Here is a 23,540-nt window from a genome sequence, read left to right as displayed (position 1 = left end):
CCAGTTTTGCAAAGATGTTACTCCCAAGAATCATTCACCATAAACTACAGACTCAAATCAACACATTCAAATTGGCTCTTCCTGACAGCTGGGTTAGTTAGAAGATACACCTTAGTTATGAGCAGCAGTGTCCTTGACATATTTTGGGCCATGGACAACTTTTGGAGAATCTGATAAAATGCTGTGTATTCTCCCCTCAGAAACAACACCTTGATATAATATTTTATATATATTTTCAAGGAATTATGGAAACCTGGAGCTTGTTCATGGACTGTCCAGGTTAAAATACCCAACCTGGAAGGAAGATGTACTATATCTCTTTGAGTCAGGCTGAATTATAAAGAACCACATATATTAACTGTCAGCCATGGTGAGCATTAGGCTTCTTCCAGAAAACAGACGTACCTAGTAGGAACACCCTCTCACTGCTAGAGGTGAGGGCATGGGCAAGGCCAAGAGTCTCCAGAATCCTATACACAAAAGCTCTACAGTTCAACATCATTAAGTATAGCCAAAAATAACAAGTCTGGAAAAGATTCAACAGAGGTATAACCAAACAGGTATCTCAACTGGTGTTTTTTTTCCTAATCTCATTAAAACACTTGAAGACTATCTACTTCTTGAGTAATGTAGCTTCCTGCAATGCCTTTCAAGAAAAATTTGTTGAGCTGCAAAACATCATGTAAATCACTAAAAATTCTCCTGCTGTATGAGGATGTGAGCAATACTGCCAATAGCTGGGTGAAGGGTCTAGCAAAAAGCTTTGAATTAAAATGAGAATCTAAAGCTTCACTTCAGGGTGGTAATTAGAACACAGAGTCAGCTGTCTATAAAGAATACTTTCAGAGCATGATAATAAATCCATATCACCAATTTTATCTATCTTTAATTCTTTACCTTTTGGAAGGAGAGCATACTTCCAGTTCATTAAAGGTGATACAGTCCTTGGGTCCTGGCCTTAGAAGCCCAAATATGAAAAAACTCTACTCTCCCAAAGAAAATGTACTTCTTTTGCAGAAGGTTGTTATGAGAAATTTGGTCAGATATTCCACCAAAATAACATGTGAAGCCTATGTATACTGCTACTCTTCCACTATATTTACTATTTTCTATGTTATCTTCTTTTCTCAGTATTCTCAAGTCCCTTGGATTTTTTTCAAGGACCTACATCAGGCTTCCTAGCTACTTAGAGTTTCCAGAAAATACCTTTATCCCACTTTCTGATATATAAGACAATCACTTATCTCCTGGTAACTTCCTATTCTCTGTAATTCTCATAGACTTTCAACAGTGTCCACATCTGTAAGCAATATGTGAACCAGGGGACTAGACTGTTCTGAGTCCATAAAGTTTTTCTAAAGAGGGATAACAAGATCAGAGCTGCTCTCTGGAAAGATACTCTGCCAAGGAACAATATCCAGTTGACTCACCGGTGTTGTGGGCTGAACTGTACCCCCACCCCAAATTCATACACTGAAGCCTGAAACCCCAGTACCTCAGAAAATGACTATTTGGAGATGGGGCCTCTAAAGAAGGATAAAGTCAAAATGGGGCTGTTATAGAGTGGGCGCTAACCACATCTGAACGGTGTCCTCACAGGAAGAAGAGATGGGGATGTGTGCACAGAGAGGTGACCATGTGTAAGGTGGCTGCTGCAAGCCCAGAAGAGGCCTCAGAAAGACCAGACATGCAGACAGCTGTATCTTGGACTTCTAGTCTACAGAACTATGAGAAAATCAATTTCCGTTGTTTGAGCCACTCAGTCCACGGTTATCTGTTACGGCAGCCCCAGCAAACTGATACAGATGGGATCAGGTAGAAGGCAGTTGCAACAGTCAGGGGCTGAATGAGAACAGCTGTGGCAACAATGCAGAGACCCCCGTGAGTGTGAAGGGCACAGCAGAACTGAAAGCACAGAGCCTGAGACGGATGTGAAGACTGAGGGGATGAAGAGTAGAAATGTACTCTGCGAGATGGGCTGGTTGGCAAGAAATTTACAAAGTTAAATATATTTTATATTTTAAAATACAGGGGGTCAAAAAAGGGGGACAAGTGATTTCAAGGAAAGAGGAGTTTCATTATAAACACATTTCTAGATGTGTCTGGCTAAGTGCTTTCTTTGTATCTCTTTGTCTACCTTGGTCTTTATTTTCTCAATGAGACACTCAAACAATTATTGATTGACAATCTCACTTGGAGAAGAAGATTAACATTAACATAAAATAGGCCCAGGTCCATCTGCTTTTTTTTCTTTTACTTTTTTTTTTTTTCATCTTACACTATGTCCTTAAATAGTGAGCCTATCTCAAATTTCCTTGAAAGGGCCTAACTTTTTAAACATCCTTTTAATCATTCTCTTTGTATTTTCTGCATGCCTTAGCTTATTCTGCATCTTTACAGACTCTATCTTTGAGGTTTATCCCATTCTTATATAAAATTTATTCTTAATTATGTCCTACTCTTAATTTTTAAATATGCCATTTAAAAATCTTTGAGTTCTTCAGAAAGCAATCCCTAAAATATTAAAGAATTGTTTCATATTAATTCATGACAAATATTTTCTAAATAAAAAAGGATGCAATAAAGGGGTAGAAGAAAAGATGACAGAGACTAACTTTGCTGAGCACAGTAAAGGCTCTGGGAAGAGTTTAAACTATTTTTAAAAATCACTATTTCTGTTCAAATTTACGCCACACCGTCCATCTGAAATTCTGGCCATGAACTGTATTCTAAACACTAACAAATCTGGAAGATACAATTAATTACTTACAGTCACAAAGAGATCATAGTTTGAAAAGCCAATAGCAAAAACTCTATCCCTATCTGTAAAATGAAAATAACACTTGTTTCCTAAGACTATAACATGATTAAACATACTGTTCATAAAGCTGGCACAGAGCATGTTCTCAGGAATTTCATCCATCCATTCAAAAAACATTCAGTAAATAACAAGGTCCCAGGTAAGGTTGTTTGGTGAAGGCCAAACAATGGGCCCTTCCTCTTTAAAGGCACAGGGACATGGCCAAGTTGCCATGGAACCTGCTTCGGTGTCTGGCTCAGGCTGGACAGATCCCATCAACACGTCATGGTTTTAATACCTTCCCTCCAAAATAATCCGTGCCTTACTTTTCCCACCTTGTAACAACTGAAGGCATTGCTGTAATTATTTTTTAATCCAACATGTTGTATTAAATGTAACATATGTCTTCTTCATATACTACTGTCCTCTACTAAAGCTAGTTAGAAAAATTAGCTTCCCAATTTTATTTGTATTATATCCCCATTACTAAATTGTTGAGTTTAATGGATAAATATAAGAATGTAAGAGTTCTAAAGTTCTAAAACTCAAGAAACACACTCAAACTAGAACAGTTTACTTTTCATATAATTGTTTTGACAAATACTTTGCCTCAAAGAAAACAAGGAAATAAGGTAAATCAATCTTACATTTAAAGATTAAAGGTTAAATCTGACTCAGAGAAAGACTCTCCATATTGCTAATTCTAATAAGATGAAAAGTAACAAAAGGAGACCGACCATGCAAAATGCAGGATTATACTATTAAGAATTTTCAAGAGGAAAGGGACCTTCTTCTCTCAAGTTTCCATACAAGTAGTCACCTCCTTCTCCACACACAAACACACACGCAATTGTCAAACAAGCCAAAGCTAGAAATAGCTATGAAGATAAAGGTCAAATTACATGAGAGAATTTTTTAAAAGAAACATAACCAATAGGAAAAAATGAAAATATATAAAGACATATAGCAAGTATCAAAATATATGTATTATTAGGCAGTAGATTAATTTCATTTCTAATTCAAAATAAAGACTTATCAAGTGTTATATTTCAAAAAGTAATTTTTTAAATACAGGTATTATTTGACTCTGTTACTCTCTTCCATTTCCTATTTATGTTATGACCATCTATAAATCTATGAATTGTTTTCTATTTGCAAAATGATTCAGCTCAGAAAGCAGAATGAGACTGGTCATTCAGCAGTCTCTCCCACCCACCCTTGCAGACATCACATCACAAAGACTATGACTCACTTTGTTATACAGTTTCTATCCTTTCAAGAGTTTTAAGATTGTGATGAATACTGGCTCATAAATCTGAATGAATATTAGGATGAAATTATTTGTGCCATTTCCTCACAGCCAAAAGGGATATTAACAATGGTACCAGACAGTTCTTAATCCTAATTTATAAAATGATTCACAGCTTTTAGAAAGAGAGAAAGAGACAGAGGGAAAGAAAGGGATTTAAGGATTAAATATCTGACTCAAGTATGAACTCTCAGATCTATGGTTTTTAATTAGAAGATCACAGCTAGTTCTGAAATTGGCTAGAAATGTTGACATGTTATTCATTAGCTGAAAAGAAAAACTTCCACAATAAAAATTAATCCTAATGAAATGATTGTGTTTTACCTTTATTGCTTCCTTTGAATAATGTGAAAGGTGTCCACAGAAGGAACCACAGTGATGCTACGTTCAACTTATCTGCTCTGCACACTTCATGCTGAAGTGTATATGCTTATTTATTTAAAGTTCTAGCTCATCCAACAATACACATCGAACCTCTTCATGGGCCTCAGCGTGGTCATTCATTTGAGTCCAGGGAATTCTGGAGTGCCTAAAGTCAGTCTCAGTCCTCAGACTAGAAAAGAGAGCAAAGGACTACTAGGTAATGTTTAAATTTTTTAAAATCCTTGCCACCTAGAAAGTTCCAGTAAAACTGAGGGACAGGAGGTTAAAACACATCAAGCTATTAGAGAGAATTTTTCGATAATGCAGGAGAGGACACACGGGTACAGGGCCATGTGAAAGCCACAGGGTCTGACGCAAAGCCTAGGACTGGGGTCAGGAAGGAGGACTAAGTGCACTTCAGCTCAGGGAAATGGCCTGATTCAAGGCTAAGAGGAGAAGGATGTCAGAAGGCCATCAGAGAGGGAGTCAGAAGACTTGGCTCATTTGTTGGATACACACTGAACTTAACACACATTCTTTGAGTAGACAGAGCTCACAGTCCCCGTGCAGGAGAGAGACATGTAAACAATTAATTACAAGAAAAACTGTTAAGTCTACAACACATCCCAACTACTATGGGAAAAAAAGCACAGACAGAAACAACCAAGTCTCCCTGGGAAGGTAGGGGAAAGTTTCACAAAGGAAAAGACCACTGAGCTGGCTCGTAAAAGATCTTTTCAGGGAAAAGTGCGAGTGGGAGGAGGGTGTGAGAGAAGAATTGGTGTGATCAAGGATTTTCCAAAAACAAGGATCACAAGTGGAAAAGCCAACTGTAATGGTGATGGTTCTGCCAGTTTAGAGACAATCACGAAGGCAGAGAGCGCTGGCAGCAGCAGGGGAGTGTGGATCGTAAAGAGCTGAAATAACACTGAGCAGGTAGGTCATGCTTCAGAGGGAAAGTCAGGAGGGTCTGTTCATAGGTTAGAAAAGGACAGAGGAAACCAAGAGACAGGGTGAAGAAAAGTCACTGAGGCAGGGATGAATCCCAGGTGTCTAGTTTTGGAGACTAGAAGAAGAATTTCATTTCAGGCAGAAATTCAGTAGGAAGGGTGCCAGGTGGAGAAAATGATGCGATGTTCTGTCTTCTGCGGGACGAATTGAGGCTGCGGCAGTACATCCTTTAGGCAGCAGGAACACGATACTAACACAGAGACAGAAAAGCAGAGATTGAAATGATCTGTGCTGAAAGATTACAAGTACTCAGAAAGATGGGAGAGGCAAAAACAGAGCCTTGGGGGATACAACAGCAAAAGACCGAAGATAGGAGGGACCAGAGGAAAAGACGGTTGGAAGGGTGAGAGGAAACCGGGTTAATGTGCCAAGGAATTCTGGTGAAGACAGAGGCAGACAATAGTGTCAAGCGTCAGAAGTAGGGTGACGAACTGGATAAGTCCATGTGATTGAACTGGAAGACTGCCGGGGCCCAGAATGGTTTAAGTAGAATACCAGAAGCACAATCCAGAGTTAGAAAGAGAAAAGGAGATGAAGTAGAAGAGAGTACAGGATTCTAGGATACTGGTCACAGAAGGACGAATGAACAATGCACAGCATACCTGAGGAATCTTACATCACACAGTACATGGTAAATATCTTAGATGCTTTTTAAAGAAAACAATTTATAATGAGAGCTTTTAACTAATAATCCTGAGCAATGATTCATCTTTTTATAGACTACACCAAAAATGCTAATAGCCAGCTTTTTAATATTTCAAATATGATTACATTTTTCCAAATATAATTGTTACATATAATTATCTTCATTAAAAGGCTAAGTGCCTAATCATATATGTTACTATACCAAGAGAACTGTAAACCTTGACCAGGCTTTGAACAGCATGTGGCCCCTGAGTAGTTACCCACATAGAATGTTTTCATCAGCAGCTCACTTTTAGTGAGAATTCCCAGAGTAAAAGGTACAAGTCTTTTTATGATGTTTATTTATATGGAGAAGTCATGGTCCCTACCTTAAGATGCCAAATTTTCTCAAAGTGCATAAATCATGAACAGAGAAAATAACCCACTCACAGAATCTAGCCAGATCATTACTACACTACACAAATTTCCTTTAAAAAGCAAAACAAAACAAACAGGAAAAAAAAAAAAAAAAACAACCTTCCCTCCCCACCCGCTGCAATATCCTAAAAAAATCTCTGAACTTTACACTTTAGAACTCTATGGGATAATTTAATTTAGAGGGTAACATATTGAGGAAGTAAGTAGCCCTTTGAAAATACAAATGCAGGCGACTTCTCTGGTATCCCAGCGACTAAGCCTCTGCACTCCCAACGGAGGGACCTGGGTTCGATTCTGGTCAGGGAACTAGACCCCACCTGTGGCAACTAAGAGTTCACATGCAGCAACTAAGATCCAGAGCAGCCAAATAAATAATTTTTTAAAAGAAAATCCAAATGCAAACACACACACACATTACTGATTACTGTAAATGAATGTGTATTAAGGATATACCAGTCAACTCAAAAGTCACCATATGCAGGAACAGTGACAGGGAACAACTGGGATGAGACATAAATTAAAAACTGAATACCGGCTATCTGTTGCCTCTAGGCCCTCCAAATTTCTTCAAACTAAAAATATCCCACAGGAATTTAGAATGGGACTAATCCGGTTTCTAAGAACTATGTGGTATATGGCTCAATGGGTGAAGTTCCCTGGGAGTTGCCATTTTTCCTTTATTCCCTGCCTAAATTCCTATGGCCATAAATAGCCTAGAGAGAGAAAGCAATAGCTATCCCCTAACAATGGATGACGGAGAAGGCAACGGCACCCCACTCCAGTACTCTTGCCTGGAAAATCCCATGGATGGAGGAGCCTGGTAGGCTGCAGGCCATGGGGTCACAAAGAGTCGGATACGACTGAGCGACTTCCCTTTCACTTTTCACTTTCATGCATTGGAGAAGGAAATGGCAACCCACTCCACTGTTCTTGCCTGGAGAATCCCAGGGACGGGGAGCCTGGTGGGCTGCCGTCTATGGGGTCGCACAGAGTTGGACACGACTGAAGTGATTTAGCAGCAGCAGCAGCAGCAGCAATGGATGCAATAAGGGAACACTGAAAATCATGGTGCCACAACTGCATTTCCCATTGATGTGGTGGCAGTTTAGTTGCTAAGTCATGTCGGACTCTTGCAACCCCATGCACTGTAACCCACCAGGCTCCTCTGTCCATGGGAGTCTCCAAGCAAGAATACTGCAGCGGGTAGTCATTTCTTCTCCAGAGGATCTTCCCGATCTAGGGGTCAAACCCAGGTCTCCTGCATTTGCAGGCAGATTCTTTACCAGCTGAGCCACCAGTGACATAATGAAAATTCCACAATGATAATTGTTACTTGAATTATTTTGTCAACAGCCAAACACCTGACAACATACAAGTTAAGCATAAGACCAGATCCCTGGTTTCAGAGTGCAGAAAATGACAAGCTCAAAAACAAAATAGAACCAAGAATACTTGTTTGGAGAGGATATGGTAATGAGGTTAAGGTTCAAGTCCAAATGTGCTGACTTGTCTTGTTCCAATTCCCAGTAATAGAGTGGTTACCCCAGGCCAGTCTTGCAGATGTTTGTTGCAGGACAAAGGGGCCCAAGCAGGGGGTTTTGAAAAACAAGTAAAGGCAATGGCATGTGAGTAGCTACCTCCCTGTTCCACAGGCATCTTTTGGCCAGAAAATAACAATTCTAATAATGCGAGACCTTATACTGCCTTTTTTCAGTATCGCTGACAGTAATTTCTGAGAATCAATATGTAGATGAACAGTCAATTTTATAATTATAATGTATTGAGGATGATTCTTGTTTTGTCTATAACGTTTTTTCAAATTACATCTAAAAATCTCAGCTATCCATTTAAAACATCATAAATCTGAACATAATACTCAGAATCCACTTTTCATACCTCTGTCAAAATCTAATTATGGGATGGCCACTTTATAAACACAAAGAAAGCCCTCAAGGCATGTCACAAGAGGATATTGCCAGTTCTAGGCTGAAGTCATTTGGCACCAAACTCATTTTAAAAGGCTCCTAAGGTGTGGTAATATCCATGACTCATGAATTGTCCTTTCATTGCTGAACCAATTACACGATTTCCACAATTAAATGAGCTATTGGGTTCTTACTTCATTTGTTTACTGCACACAAATGGCATTAGAGTAAACAGTATGCTTATTAAAGTAAATTGGTGGGATCCACTTGCCAGATATTACCCAAAAAAGGTGTATGTGTGTGGAGGGGAGAGAATCTGGTGTCATCAATCAAAAGTTCCATTGACATAAAGGAAGAGAAGAAAAGGTGGCTTTCTTCATTGCTCCAGGGGGTACAACCAGAGGCAACCTGTGGACTCATAAGAACTCCCCAGAGCGACTATGTCAATATTTTGAAGTGGAGGAAGCCTAAAAAGCCAGAACAGCAGGGATAGTCCGCAAGGGGGCAAGTGGGCAAGAATTGGCAGGTAAACTCAGGCAATCATTTCTGCCTGTGGACCTCAATCTCATCTTCTACAAGATGAGGCGGTGAACAGTTCGTTTTTAATGACCGGGCTGCATGGAATATGTGCGGTGGCAGAGAGGGTGGGAGTCAGACGGGATCTCAGCCCTGCTCCACTTGGGGGTGGGCAGGTCCCTCAGCCTCTTCAAGACTCAGTGTCCTCTGGAGGCCGGAAGCCGGAGGAGTGTGGCAAGCAGGCGGTCACCTCCTGGGAGAAGACCCAAAGGTCGATCCAGCACTTCTAACTACCTTCATTTTTTCCAAAATAAAAGCATCTGGAATAAATTTAATGCTACAATGTACACAAGCAGCATACTTTGCCCTTATTATGCTCCACCACATGTTGAACGTGCTGCCTGGGATAAAATGTGCTCTCTTCCGAACGTTTTCACATGGTTTCAGTACTTCAGGGCATATACTTCTGTTACACATCCCCGTGGGCAAGTGGAAGGGGCCTGGCAAAACATCCGGGACACCAAAGGGAAGGTGGCTGTGCGGCACCCACGCTGGCCCTGTCTTTATCTTGCTTTTACCAACACACTCCTGTCAAATACAGGTTATTTCAGGATTGTGAGAAAAGTGCAGGAAAGTGGGCCTTTTGATGTGAAAACAATTCAAGAGAAAACCCGGGGAGAAACACAGGTGATCTCCAGCAAAACTGGGAAGCTGGAAACGCTGGCGGTGTCATTGGCCCGCCCTTCCTGCAGCTGTCCGCCCGGCCCCACACCATCCTGCGCTGTGTCCCTTCAGAACCTAACCATGTCCCCTGCCCCTGACCAGCACCCCACATTCATGCCACCGACTTCACAGCCTCCCCCCTCAACTCGAGTCCTGCTGGTCAGCTTTTGGGGAAGAAATCATGCACATACGATTTAATTCACACGAAATGTTAAAACCGGGTAACTGCTCCACTCCTCCTTCCAGAGGCACCCTCCACCCCATATCCATGAGGACCCAGGTCCAGGGTTTCCAGCACCCGCCGAGGCTCAAGTCCCTCGTGGAAAACGGTGTAGGGCCGTCGGCTGTCATCACCACAGATGGAGGCTGTGGATTCAGAGAGCACGCTGCATTTGCATTTTAGAAACATCTGGACACAGAGTTAATGCCAAAGGGATAAATCTCCAGTGATAGATTTTGGGTGTATGGACAAACCAGTTTGAGGGAGGGGGCCTTGGGTTTTGCAATGTTTCAAATATGTCTAGATATCTGAACCTTAATTCGGTGGGAAGCTGTAGCAAGCATTAACAGCTTTCATTTCTCCACGTTTGCTGATCAGTTTTGCTCCTTTAGGGGAATGGAGGGGATATGGTTAAGAGGATACTGATATGGCATTTGTTTTTCCTATATATTTCTTACCAGTCTCCTCCTGGTTTTGCCAACTATCAGTACACCTTTGATATGTCAGGGGGAAAAGAAAAAAAAACACTGTCCTTAATTAAACATATGTCCAGGTTGGCCTATACAAAAGTCATTTAAATTGATCATTTTCAGGTTTATATTCTTGTCGGTCTACCACCTGGTACAAGGTGATTTTTAAAAATCAGTGCTCTCCACAAGTCTGGATGAGTACTCTACTCTCTACCTTTAAAGGTCTTTAGCTAGTTATCAGGTTGGCCGGGTTTCTCAGCCTTAACACTATTAACATTTACGGTCAGAACATTTTTTGTTTTTTTGCTGAGCGATTAGGGAGGTATCCTGTGCACTGTAACATCCCTGGCCTCTACTTAGCAAATGACAGTAGCACCCTTCCAGGCTTGAGTGAAAACATCTCCAGGCATTGCCAAATGTCCCCTGGAGAGTATCAATCCTATTTCAGACCATTAAGTTAAAATTAGAATACAGTAATGATGCCCCAGCCCCAAACTGGGAATACCAAGTTAATAGTTGTGTTTAAAAGGGTGGTAATGTAATATGCAATTCAGAATTATCCTTACTAACTCCCATACATGTCTATGTGCTCAGTCACGTCTGATTTTCTGTGACCCCCTGGACTGTGCCTGCCAGGCTCCTCCACTCATGGGATTTCCCAGGCAAGAATACTGGAGTTGGTTGCCATTCCCTTTTCCAGGGGATCTACCCAATCCAGGGATTGAACAAGTGTCTCCTGCATCTCCTGTATTGGCAGGCGGATTCCTTACCACTGCGCCACCTGGAAAGCCCAGCCCCTATACAGTTTTGTATTAAAGGAAATAGGGTATTGAGAAGGCAAAGAAAATACTGCAACTCATAAAATGTCTGGAAGAAAATGTACTAAAGGAAGCTCCAGTATAATCCTAATCTGGGGGAAGAGTTCTGTCTTCTCGTCAAAGAACATACTACTTTTTGTGATACTAAAAAAGAGCAAAATTAATTGGGACATATGTGCACCTTGCCCTATTCAGCTGGGCTACCCTGGCAGACAAGCACAGAATAAACCCCACACAGAAAGATAATTTTGTGAAACCTAAATAGTTACCAAAATAGAGAAAGAGCACTAACCGATATATTGGGCTACAAGCATCTTTTCAGTTTTACTGGATAATGTAAGTGGTTAAGAAAATTGTTTAATTATGGCAGGCCTGAAAAAAGTTACAGACCTGAATCCTTTGCTTGTTGCTATTTTGAAATCAATAAAGACCAATTCTTATGAAGGGACATTTCCCATTACTGAATTTGTCAGCTAGGTTTGGCGGCAGAGTTTTCTCCGCTTCCTAACTCTCATCCCAGAGTGAGAGCTTGCTAAATTCCTTCAGTGTCCGACTCTTTGGGACCCTAGGGATGGTAGCCCACTAGGCTTCTCTGTCCATGGGGAGTCTCCAGGCAAGAATACTGGAGTGGGGTGCCATTTCCTTCTCTAGGGGATCTTTCCAACACAGGGATCCAACCCACACCTCTTACATCCCAGGCACTGGCAGGTGGGTTCTTTACCACCAGTACCACCTGGAGAGCCCCAAAGGACGCACTATTAGCATCAGAAGGTAAAGAAGGCCTCTTGCGGGTCTTGGGCTAAAAAAAAAAAAAAGAGGATCAAGTTTTCCACCTGAAAACCATTATGGAAGGAATGGCAGAACAAACAGCTTTCAAAACATGTTTTACCTACACTTACAGGATGACAGTTAAAAAATATCTGATCTCTTTGTCTCACTTCAAACTCATCTATTTTTATCAGCCCATTTTATACCTCTTTCCTTCCTCTTTCTCTAGACCAGCGGGTTCTCAAACTGTGCTCCCAGGTCAGCATCACCTGGGAAGTAGTTAGAAATGCAAATGAGGCCCCACTCCAGACCTAAGCGATCTGAAACTCTGGGAGATGGTTCAGCCATGAATCACACAACAAACACACCTTCCAGGTGATTCTTATGCACTTTTAGTTTGACAACTAACGCCTCAGACCAATCTTATTTCTATTACCACAGATACATCATTATTATTTTTACAGAAAATGCAACTGTAGACTAGTAAATTGAGTCCTCTGCGCACTTCAAACTCTCATTTGATCCTCAAACCTGATGCAAGGTATCTTTCCAACAAGGACCTTTTAATTGGTCTGCGGTCCCTCCTGGCTTTGCCCCGGAGACAACGGGCATCCCATAGAAGCGGTCGGAACTTCAGGCTCGGGGCGCGGGCGGCACCTCGCTGAGCCGCTCACCTCCGCTCAGCCGCCGGGCACCCCAGACGCGACAGGTTGTCTGCGCCCAGGGAGCCGCCCGCAAAGCCCGGGCGCCGGGGGCTCGGGGCCCAGGGGACTAGCTTAGCTGAGCAGCCGGCACACTCCAAAGCCTGGAGGAGCGTCTACCGCCACCGCAGCTCGGGGCAGGAGGGGGGCGAGTGGTGAGCCCGAAACCGCCGAGGGCCGAGCGGAGAGAAACCACAAGTCCCACTGGGGTCACAGTGAAGAGGAAGAAGGAGCGCGGAGGCTGGAAGGCAGGGGCGGGGGAGAGAACCGCAGGGGACGAAGACGGCACCGGGGAAGACCTGGGGAGCACTCACTGTGTGGGTCGCTCTTCTCGCGGACCCCGTCCACTCGGCCGTCGGGGTGGATGCGCAGGAAGAAGCCCCCGTTCTTGCAGTACAGCCGCTTGGGGTCCTTGAAGTGGCCGGGCGGGAAAGCGCCGCTGCCGCCGTCCTCCGGCAGGGGTGGCAGCGTGGTGATGCTCCCGGCGGCCATGGCCCCACCAAGGCCCTGGCGGGGTCCCCGAGCCCCTGGAGCCGCGCGGGGAGCCGCCGCGCCCCGGCCCCGGCCTCCGACGCGCTCCGGGGCGCGGCCCCGGCCCCGGCCCCCCAGCCTCCCTCCCCGCTGCACGCGGCCGCGCCCGCGAGCCCCCAGCCTCGAGCTGTTCGGCCGCTTCCCTCTCCGCCTGCCCTAGAGCGCGGGGAGCCCGGCGGTCCGGGATCGGGGGGTGAGGGCTGGATGCCTCTGCGGCCGCCGCTCTTGGGAAGGCCGTCTCCCTAAGCCGCAGCACCCGGGATCCGCGGGCACCGCGTCCGCCGGTCTGCTACCCGCTGGGCCGCGGCGTCACATCTAATACGTCTCCACCCCCAGACGCCCACGACCCCCCACGCCCCCCGCCCGCCTCCCTTCCGGCGCACCGCCCCCTACTCGCTCCGGGTTTTCTGGGGCGGGTGTCTGGGTCGGGCGCTCGGGCCGCAGGACGCAAGCGCGCGACATCCGTGCCCCGGGAGCCCGAGGGGGAGAGCCAGGGCCGGGGGAGGTGCGGGGACGCGGCGGGAGGCCCTGGCCCAGGCCTCCATCGCTCTAGGGGCTCAGCCCCGCCGGTTCCCCAGAAGTCGCCCCAGCCCAGCTCCGCGCAGCCCAAACCACGTTTCGACTTTCTCTACATTGAGGAGCTTTCGCTGAGCAACCAGCCGTGACTCAACTTTTCAAACTTTAAATGCAATTTTCTCCCCCAGTCTTTTTCTCTGCCAGCGTCTCAAAGCGTAGGAACTATTTCCACCCCGAAGAAGTAGAGGAATTGGAAGTCAGGGAGGATTGTGTGTCAAAATAGGTTTTGAACGTCTCTAATTACCCAAAGACGAAGGGCAGGCACTGGCACAAACTGTTAACATGGAAGGCGGAGGCTGAAGTATTTTACTAACAGGAGGGGAGAGAGAGGCCAGAGAAGGGGTTGAGTCGCAGAGAGAAAAAGGTTTTTCTCTGACTAACCTGAGATAGTCAACGTGCAAAGATGAAAATGGCCCTCAAATCCTTATCGCGATTGAAGCATGTTAATGTCTTGTTCTAGCTAAACTGTTAGGCACTTTTTGGAGGAAGGGTAGTTTATTGAAAACCCCAAACTACAAAATTGAGGTTAATTACACTTTATTTTTCAGTAGAATATAACAGGCACTACAGATTAGCAAAATACTCATCTTTAGAACTTCATATGCTGAGCATCTACGGTGTGCAAAGCATTCCAGTAAGTGCAGTGGGAGATGCCCCATCCAACAGGGTCTTCTGGCACAGTGAAGGTGATACAAGGGGACCAAGAGTAACACAAATACTATTAACAGTAGAACAGGTCAAGGCCATAGAAGAGTAAAAAGTTTCAGGAGATATCAGACAAGGAGTAATTCAGCTTGAGGATAGGCAGGAGTAAGGGAAAGCTTCTTGGAAGAAGTGAGAATACAGAAGTTCCTCTATTTAAGAACTTGTTCGCTTTCAAAAGATTATCCATGGGTGCATTTGTTCATAAGGCTCTGAGATGGGTTTAACTCTAGACACATTTCTAGAATGTTAAATAGGAGTACGATTCTTTGGAGCTTTAAGAACCAGGGAATACTCTTCTCTGGGCTGATGGATGTTCTCGGACATCTGTCTCCAAAATGGACAGGTTTTAGCCGCACTGAAAATCTGTTAAGACAAACAGCTCCCTTGCAGATCTCTGTGGGAATCCTCAGGGATGCTTAAAGTTACTGCAGCATGAATTGAGTTGCCACTTACTTTGAAATCAAGTTAGACTTGAACAAGCTTTGAAATCCATGCACAGAAACCTGAGTATTCCAAGAACAAAGGGATAAAAGCTAAGCCAAACTATTTATTTCACAGTAGTATCCAAAAATTTGGGGAACAGTTACAAGCAGTTAAGTAATGCGTATGCTTGGAGAAGGCAGTGGCACCCCACACCAGTACTCTTGCCTGGAAAATCCCATGGATGGAGCAGCCCGGTAGGCTGCAGTCCATGGGGTCGCTAAGAGTCGGACACGACTGAGTGACTTCACTTTCACTTTTCACTTTCACACATTGGAGAAGGAAATGGCAACCCACTCCAGTGTTCTTGCCTGGAGAATCCCAAGGACGGGGGAGCCCAGTGGGCTGCCATCTATGGGGTCACACAGAGTCCGACACGACTGAAGTGACTTAGCAGCAGCAACAGGAATGTGTATGCTAATGGACCACAGGTCCTGTGGAACTGCATCCCATGTACAATAACCTCTTGTTTCCTACATCCTTGCAAAACCAGGAGAGGAGATACCACTGGAAATGGATAAGCCAGCTCTGGGAATCTAGGTCTCTAAGTCAAATAGCATTAATTCCAAGAAGACATCCTTAAGAAAGTTGTCTTATGTTCCTAACCAGACTCTTCTCAACACACACTTGTAGATACACAAAGACAGACACAGTATTCTTAGATGCAATCAATTTGTTCTCAGTTGAACCATGAGCAGTCAATTTACTTACACTCTCATTTTACCCAACTCTAAGGATGAATATAAAAGTAATTTTGAAAAAAAACTAGAACCAATAGAATTCTATAAGATGATGGATACAAAACCCATTATTAAAAAAAAAAATTAGGTTCCAGAATTTCCTTCTCAACACCAAGGTAAACTACTTTGGAATTAATAAGAATTGTTCAAAATCTAAATGATGAAAAGTACAAAGATTTAATGAGAACTTAAAAAATACTTAAGTGTTCCTGGATGGAAACATACAGTAAAGTAACAATGTCAAATTAAACAATATTAGTTTAAAAATTTGGCACCATTTTAAAACTAAATAACAATATTGTAAAATTCATTTCGACAAATAAATGTATAAGAACAGCACACTATTTAAAAATTAACATAAATCACAGGCTTAAATGTAAAAGTTAAAACTACAAACCCTCTTAGATAAAAACATAGGTATAAATCTTCATGACCTCGGATTAGGCAATGGTTTCTTAGATATGGCACCAGAGAGACAGCAACAAGAGAAAACAGATTGTACTTCATCCAAATCAAAAACTTCTGTGCACCGAGTTACACTCTGAGAAAATGAAAGGTATCCAGAGAATGGGAAAAAAATTTTGCTAATCATATATATGATGAGAGTCTAGTCTCCAAAATATGTAAAGAATTGTTACAGCTCAACAGTTAAAAGACAGTCTAATTTAAAAGTGGGCAAAGTATTTGAATAGACATTACTCCAAAGAACCTATAAAAATAACCAATAAGTACATGAAAAGATGTTCAATATAATTAGTCATTAGTAAAATGTGAATCAAAATCACAATGAGTCATCACTTCACACCCAGTATGATAGCTATCATTTTTTTTTAAAAAAGGATAACAAGGGCTGTCAAGGGTGTGGAATAATTGGAACCTCAATACATTGCTGGGGGGAACATAAAATGGTATAGCCAATATATAGAACAGTCAGGCATTTCCTCAAAAAATTACAAAGTTTCACAATTTGGCCTGTCAATTCCATTCATTAATTCTACACACACACATGAGAATTGAAACTATGTTCGCAGAAAAACACATAAATGAATGTTAGTAGCATCATTATTCATCATAGTCAAAAAGTAGAAACTACTCAAATGTCTGTCAACTGACAAATGGATAAACAAAATGTGGTATATCCATAAAATGGAATATTGTGTGTGTGTGTGTGTGTGTGTGTTAGTCGCTCAGTCGTGTCCTGCTCTTTGCAACCCTATGGATTGTAGCCCGCCAGGCTTCTCTGTCCATGGAATTCTCCAGGCAAGAATACTGGAGTGGATTGCCATTCCCTTCTTCAGAGGAACTTCCCAACCCAGGGATCGAACCCTGGTCTCCTGCATCGCAGGCAGATAAAAAGAAATAAAGTACCCATACATGGTAAAACATAAATGAACCTTGTAACAGTGAAGGCAGAAAAGCCAGATAGAAAAACACGATTCCATGTATACAGAAAAAAAAAAAGGTAAATAATCCACTTGCTATGTGGGAGACCTGGGTTCGATTCCTGGGTTGGGAAGATACCCTTGAAGAGGGAATGGCAACGCACTCCAGTATTCTTGCCTGGAGAATCCCATGGACAGAGGAGCCTGTCGGGCTACAGTCCATGGGGTCACAAAGAGTCAAACACGACTGAGCAACTTCTGCTTCAGGTATACAAAATGTCAAGAATAGAGAAAAGTCCACAGAGATACAAAGCAGATGAGTGGCTGCCAATGGGTGGGAGAGGAGGCAGCTGAGGAGTGACCACTAGTGGGAGTGATGGAAAAACTCTGGAGTTAAGATAATGGTGATGGTTGCACAACTTTGTGAAAATACTAACAGTAAGCTATATACTTTAAAATGGTGAGTTTTATGGTATGTGATTATATCTTAGAAAAAATAAAGAAATGCATGTTGAAATAAAAATGGAAATATTCTCCTATGAAATTGAGAGAAAAAAAGAAATAATATTAACGCAGGTTACCAAAAACAGGATGAACGGGAAACTTCATGAACTGCCAGATCAGAGGATAAATTATTGTAGCATTTTGAAAAGGCAATGTGTGCATCACATTCTTAAATTTTTGAAATTATGTAAATTTAATGTGAGCCAACAGTTTTGGTGTAAGAAATTTACTCTCAAGAAAAAAATCACACATGTATATATTTAGCAACCCTGGTATTCAGTAAATTGATCATAATGAGAAAAAATGAAGGATAATATAAATAATTAAAGATGAACAAATTAATTTTAGTAAATCATGTTATAGTCATAGAAACCAATGTGTTCCATGAAGCCACATATTTATAATAGAATACAAATGCTTATAATATATTGTGAATTGAAAGTAGTTTGCAAAACTATAGAATAATAATCCATTTGTTAAATTTGTTAAAGCCCATATTAGAATGAGATATATTAAAATGTTAGTACTGATTACCTCAGATAGTCAAATTATTTTTATTTTCTAAAAATAACCTCTGGCTACTCACTACTACATAAAACTTATTATCTAAAATTGTATCTTATTTATTCATTTCCTTATATGTTATCAATCATCCCACTTCAATAGAATATAAAGTGCTTTAAAGGAAGAGATCTTTTTGCCCTAAACATTGCTGTGTTCTTGGACCTAGTGGCAATAAGCAGAGTCTGAACTAATATATATATTAAATGAACACGTGCACTAGTTTCATTTTAGAAAGCTCTTTTGGAAAACCATACTTCTTATCTACATTATGCATGGGTGTGATCAATGACAGTGGAACTCTAAATGTTAACTGTTTTTGAAAGAAATCACACTAACCCCATTTCCTTATGAAAGTTTACTAAAATACATAAATTACTGACTTCCAAAGCCTAGTATATCAGAAATCATCTAACCAGTTCTCGAGTCACCACATGACCATCAGCAGAGTGAGGGCCTCTATTCCATCTCCACGAGAGGCAGGAAAAGGTTATTGTTAACCTTCCCTCCTACATGGCAGGTTCTGGCCTCAGAATAATGATTTGTGCTTTATGTAGATTTTGTGTCCTTGATTTCTTAAAACAGGTAAGTAACAACAAACATACTGAAGTTCCTGAAATAGCCAAGAAGCTTAATTATGGCACCTCAGGGCATTTTATTTTTAAATAGTGTACTGTCACTCTAAACAGACAGTCAAGCTACAATCATGCACTGTTTTCAGGCATCTATGACTGTATTAATCAAGTGATCAGTCTCCTCTCATAAGCTCTATGATTTTGCCTTCCCAGAATCAACTCCTAAAATCAGAAAAATAAAAACTTCACTATGTCTTTTACCCTTAAATTATCTTGGGCTTCCCTGAGGACCACTGGACAACTACAACGCCTTTTTCTTTTACCTACTAAAGAGAGGGATGCTAGAAGTAATATGTTCTATGTTTTTTAATTAGCTCTATACAAAGAATTGATGCTTTTGAACTGTGGTGTTGGAGAAGACTCTTGAGAGTCCCTTGGACTGCAAGGACATCCAACCAGTCCATTCTGAAGGAGATCAGCCCTGGGATTTCTTTGGAAGGAATGATGCTAAAGCTGAAACTCCAGTACTTTGGCCACCTCATGCGAAGGATTGACTCATTGGAAAAGACTGTGATGCTGGGAGGGATTGGGGGCAGGAGGAGAAGGGGATGACAGAGGATGAGATGGCTGGATGCCATCACTGACTCGATGGACGTGAGTCTGAGTGAACTCTCGGAGTTGGTGATGGACAGGGAGGCCTGGCGTGCTGTGATTTATGGAGTCGCAAAGAGTCGGACACGACTGAGTGACTGATCTGATCTGATACTATAGTAAGAGTTGGATGGAGAAAGCTATTAAATCAGAGGAGCTCAGCCTTCCTTTTATTAATTTCATTCAAATAAATTGTTGTTAATAATGAATACATCTCAAAGATGCCCCTTACAGAAAGGCCCTTTCTTTATGTTATGCTTTATCTTCTGTGTGGTCTGCTCAGGTTGGAGAGATTCCAATCACCTTGGCCATCTATTCTTTATTTGAAATTAAAGGGGGGCATCCTGACTGTCAATACAAGGCAGTTTTGTTGGTTTTTTTTAATGGGCAAAATACAGGAGGAAAAAAACCCTTGTCATCTTAAAGCAACAGTGCAAGAAGTGGGAACCTGAATTTACCTTTGGGACAGACTGCTCCTTGATTTTGGGAAAGCTATATGAATGAACCCTTCAATTACATAAATTTAACACAAGTATCCCCTCCAGTGCCACAGCTCCCTGCTCTAAACCAAGTCAAAACACAAATGACAAGCTGGGAAATTATACATTATCTGTGAATCAAAGTTAATCTAAAAAACAAAGAGACCTTAAGTATTAGTGAGAAAACACAGGCAAAGGCCCATGAACAAGTAGTTCATAGAAAAAGAAATACAAATAAAATATGAAACATGGGAGTGAAAGAAATGCAAATTAAACCTAGAATCAGATATAGTGGTCTAGTTCTCAGATGGGCACAGAGACATACATATAGAAATCTCACAAAAAAACAGGAGTGAACTTTTTCATCAATACACACACTTCAGCTTTGCTTGTGGTTGCAACAGACTGGAAATAAACAATAAAATAGGGGCTTCCCTGGTAGCTCAGCTGGTAAAGAATACGCCTGCAGTGCAGGATACCCTGGTTCAATTCCTAGGTTGGGAAGATCCCCTAGAGAAGGGATAGGCTATCCACTCCAGTATTCTTGGGCTTCCCTGGTGGTTCAGATGGTAAAAAATCTGCCTGAAATGCAGGAGACCTGGGTTTGACCCCTAGGTTGGAAACAGAACAGCTACCCACTCCAGTATTCTGGCCTGGAGAATCCCATGGTAATAGGAGCCTGGTGGGCTATACAGTCCATGAGGTCTCAAAGAGTCAGACATGACTTAGTAATTAACCCATCACCACCCACCCCAAAATTCCACAAAGGCACGTTGAGATTCCTCCATTCAGAAGATGTTCCTGGGCATCTTTTTTTTTTTTTTTTAGGCAGCCAATATCTTATAATTGGTTTCCCATTTCTTAATTTGTCATTTCTATAAAATGAAGAAGTATGTTTTTAATATGGGTTTAAGGATGTTTTACTTTTAAACATTTTTATTGATAACTTGAATTAGGTTTCTTTTTGTTGTTGGGTTTTAATTAAAGATTAACTTTGTATAGTAATACTAAGTTATATAATATCTCTGTAGAAAATGAAAGCATTACAGATAATGGTGAGAGTATCCCTCGGACTCAACCCCCAATCCCAGGCACTTCCCACTTCTCCCCAGATCAAACCATTTTTCTCAGTTTGGTCATCATTTCAAATTTTCCTTCGTGCATTTACATATGTATGTATACCATAGAAAACACACAGTATTATTTAGTATGAGTGCATGTGTGCATGCTCAGTTGTGTCCAACTCTTTTGCGACCCCATGGACTATAGCCTGCCAGGCTCCTCTGTCCATGGGATTTTCCAGGCAAGAATACTGGCGTGAGTTGCCATTTCCTCTTCCAGGGGATCTTCCCCACCCAGGGATCGAACCCGTGTCTTCTGCATTGACAGGCAGTTTCTTTACCAATGTGCCACCTGGGAAGCCCAATGAATATATGTATCTTTACTTAAATGCTATCATTTTTCCTTAACTCTCAGTAACTTGTTTTTGCTCAATGTATGTCTTAGAATTCTTTATGTCATAACTAAACATGAATCTGCTTTGCTCATTTTAATGGCTACAGGGTATTCCCAAGGAATATATCCATAGTACTTAACCATTCCCTGACTGACGTACATTTAGGCTGTCCACAAATCTTGGCCATTACAAACAGTGCGTAGGATCCTTCTTTGTACTTGTCTCCATGCTCATATATTCAACTTGTTCTCCAGAGGTGTTATCTAGTGATGGATTTATTGGGTTCCTGTATTTTCAATTTTAATTTTAAAAGACACTGCCAAATTCACCTCCAAAGTGACGGTACTATGTTATATTCTTACCAATGAATAGTGCTCATGCCTTTATAGAGGTGCCATTCTTGTTAAAATTTTGGCATCATAAAGCTGGGAATGCCAATTTAGTACAGATGATGAAATAAAAATTTAAAAGCCTTTTTACAAGTCCTAAGTGTTAAGATAAAATTAGCAGATATAGTAAAATTCTACTTCTAAGTTTAAAAAAGAATAAATTGAGCAAGTATAGCATGGCAAAATCTGGTTAGAGAAAAGTCAATTAAAAAAGATGACAAAGGGACTTCCCTGGTGGTCCAGGGGCTAAGACTCTGTGCTCCCAATGCAGGGGGCCCAGGTTTGATTCCTGGTCAGGGAACCATATTCCACATGCTGAAACTAAGACCTGGTACACTCAAATAAATAAATAAATATATTAAAAAAAAAAAAAGATGACATGAAAGTTAAAAATTCAATCGCCTAATCCCAGGCCTACAATACTCATGTAAATCTATACCTAAGGAGATCAGTTTTGTTGGTATACCGAAAAAAGAAAAAGAAAAGATCACATGATTAGTAGAAACCAATAGGTAAATAACTGCCCCCAAAGTTACCATAACTGGGCTTCATTAATAGATGTTTAATGAGCAGATGATAAAAGGGTATAATTTCTCTGAACTTTGAACACATCACATATTGGATGTTAATATCTTAAGGAGACATTGACAAGACAGTTTTCAGGACAGGGCAACACTGATTACCATAATCATGTATTGTGGTAATCATGCAAATTCCTACTTTTCATCAGTTTCTTTTATGGAAAGGCTGAATAAAAGTGCATTACAGCAAGAAGTTGCAAAAACAACAAAAACTTCAGTTTTCCTGAGAGAGTTTCTGCATATTATGGACCTTTGTTAGCCTTTCTAGATACCAAATACACTACCATAGAGTTCTTCCATCTCTACAGTTCTAAGATTCTTTATCTTTTTCTGGAAATATTTGTTTTCCCAGAAATGTTCCCAGACATCAATAACTTTAACCTGACCACATATGGTAATGTGTATCAAATTTAGAAATATTTTAAACTCTAAACCACCAAACCTGGCTGATTATAGCCAACGTTTATTTATGCTCAGAGGAGAGGAGTAAATATTTATCTCTTTCATCACAGAAGCATCAGCTTTATCTGTGGTAGCTTTATCTGTATCTGCCAAAACTATGACTTTCTTTGTAATTCTTTAGCCAATGACCTCAAGCCTGACCTATAGCAGTCATCTCCCTGGAGATGAAAAAGGTCATTTAGACACTTCACCCCCTAGTCATTAGGAGAATACAAAATTTCATCCCAAATTAGTGTTTCTAAAGGTTAAAGTCATCTCACAAAAGTAATACAGAAAGAAAGAGTAGTGATTAAAAAAAAAAAAAGCTGGAACCAGAATTGACTAGACTTAAAGGTTTCAAATGTTCTCTCAATATTCCTTCTATGATAGGAAAATGCATTTCATTAATTTAAACTTTCCAAAACAATATGCTGTCTGAAAAACTAATGTTTTGACCAACAGTTTACTAACAGAATAATGAAATTATAGTAAAGATTCTGTTTGCTGCTGCTAAACCGCGTCAGTCTTGTCTGACTCTGTGCGACCCCATAGACGGCAGCCCACCAGGCTCCCCCATCCCTGGGATTCTCCAGGCAAGAACACTGGAGTGGGTTGCCATTTCCTTCTCCAATGCATGAAAGTGAAAAGTGAAAGTGAAGTCGCTCGGTCGTGTCTGACTCCTAGCCACCCCATGGACTGCAGCTCACCAGGCTCCTCGAGGACATCCAGGGGATTTTCCAGGCAAGAGTACTGGAGTGGGGTGCCATTGTTTAAAACCATTATAATTCAAGGAGGCTGAGATA

General features: G+C 41.5%; 1 protein-coding gene across 1 annotated transcript in view; it reads right to left on the bottom strand.

The window, feature by feature from the left end:
* Window positions 1-13,561, bottom strand: part of FGF2 (fibroblast growth factor 2) — a 58,534-nt gene extending 44,973 nt beyond the window's left edge. The window contains exon 1 of the mRNA XM_006078943.4: window positions 13,001-13,561. Coding sequence (XP_006079005.1) covers window positions 13,001-13,178 — 178 coding nt within the window. The 5' untranslated portion in view covers window positions 13,179-13,561. The remainder of the gene's footprint in view (window positions 1-13,000) is intronic.
* Between the last annotated feature and the right edge of the window lie 9,979 nt (window positions 13,562-23,540).

This window comes from Bubalus bubalis, chromosome 17 (assembly GCF_019923935.1).
Source record: "Bubalus bubalis isolate 160015118507 breed Murrah chromosome 17, NDDB_SH_1, whole genome shotgun sequence".
Lineage (NCBI taxonomy): Eukaryota > Metazoa > Chordata > Mammalia > Artiodactyla > Bovidae > Bubalus > Bubalus bubalis.
Note: the sequence above shows the minus strand (reverse complement) of the source record. Positions and strands in the feature narration are given on the sequence as shown.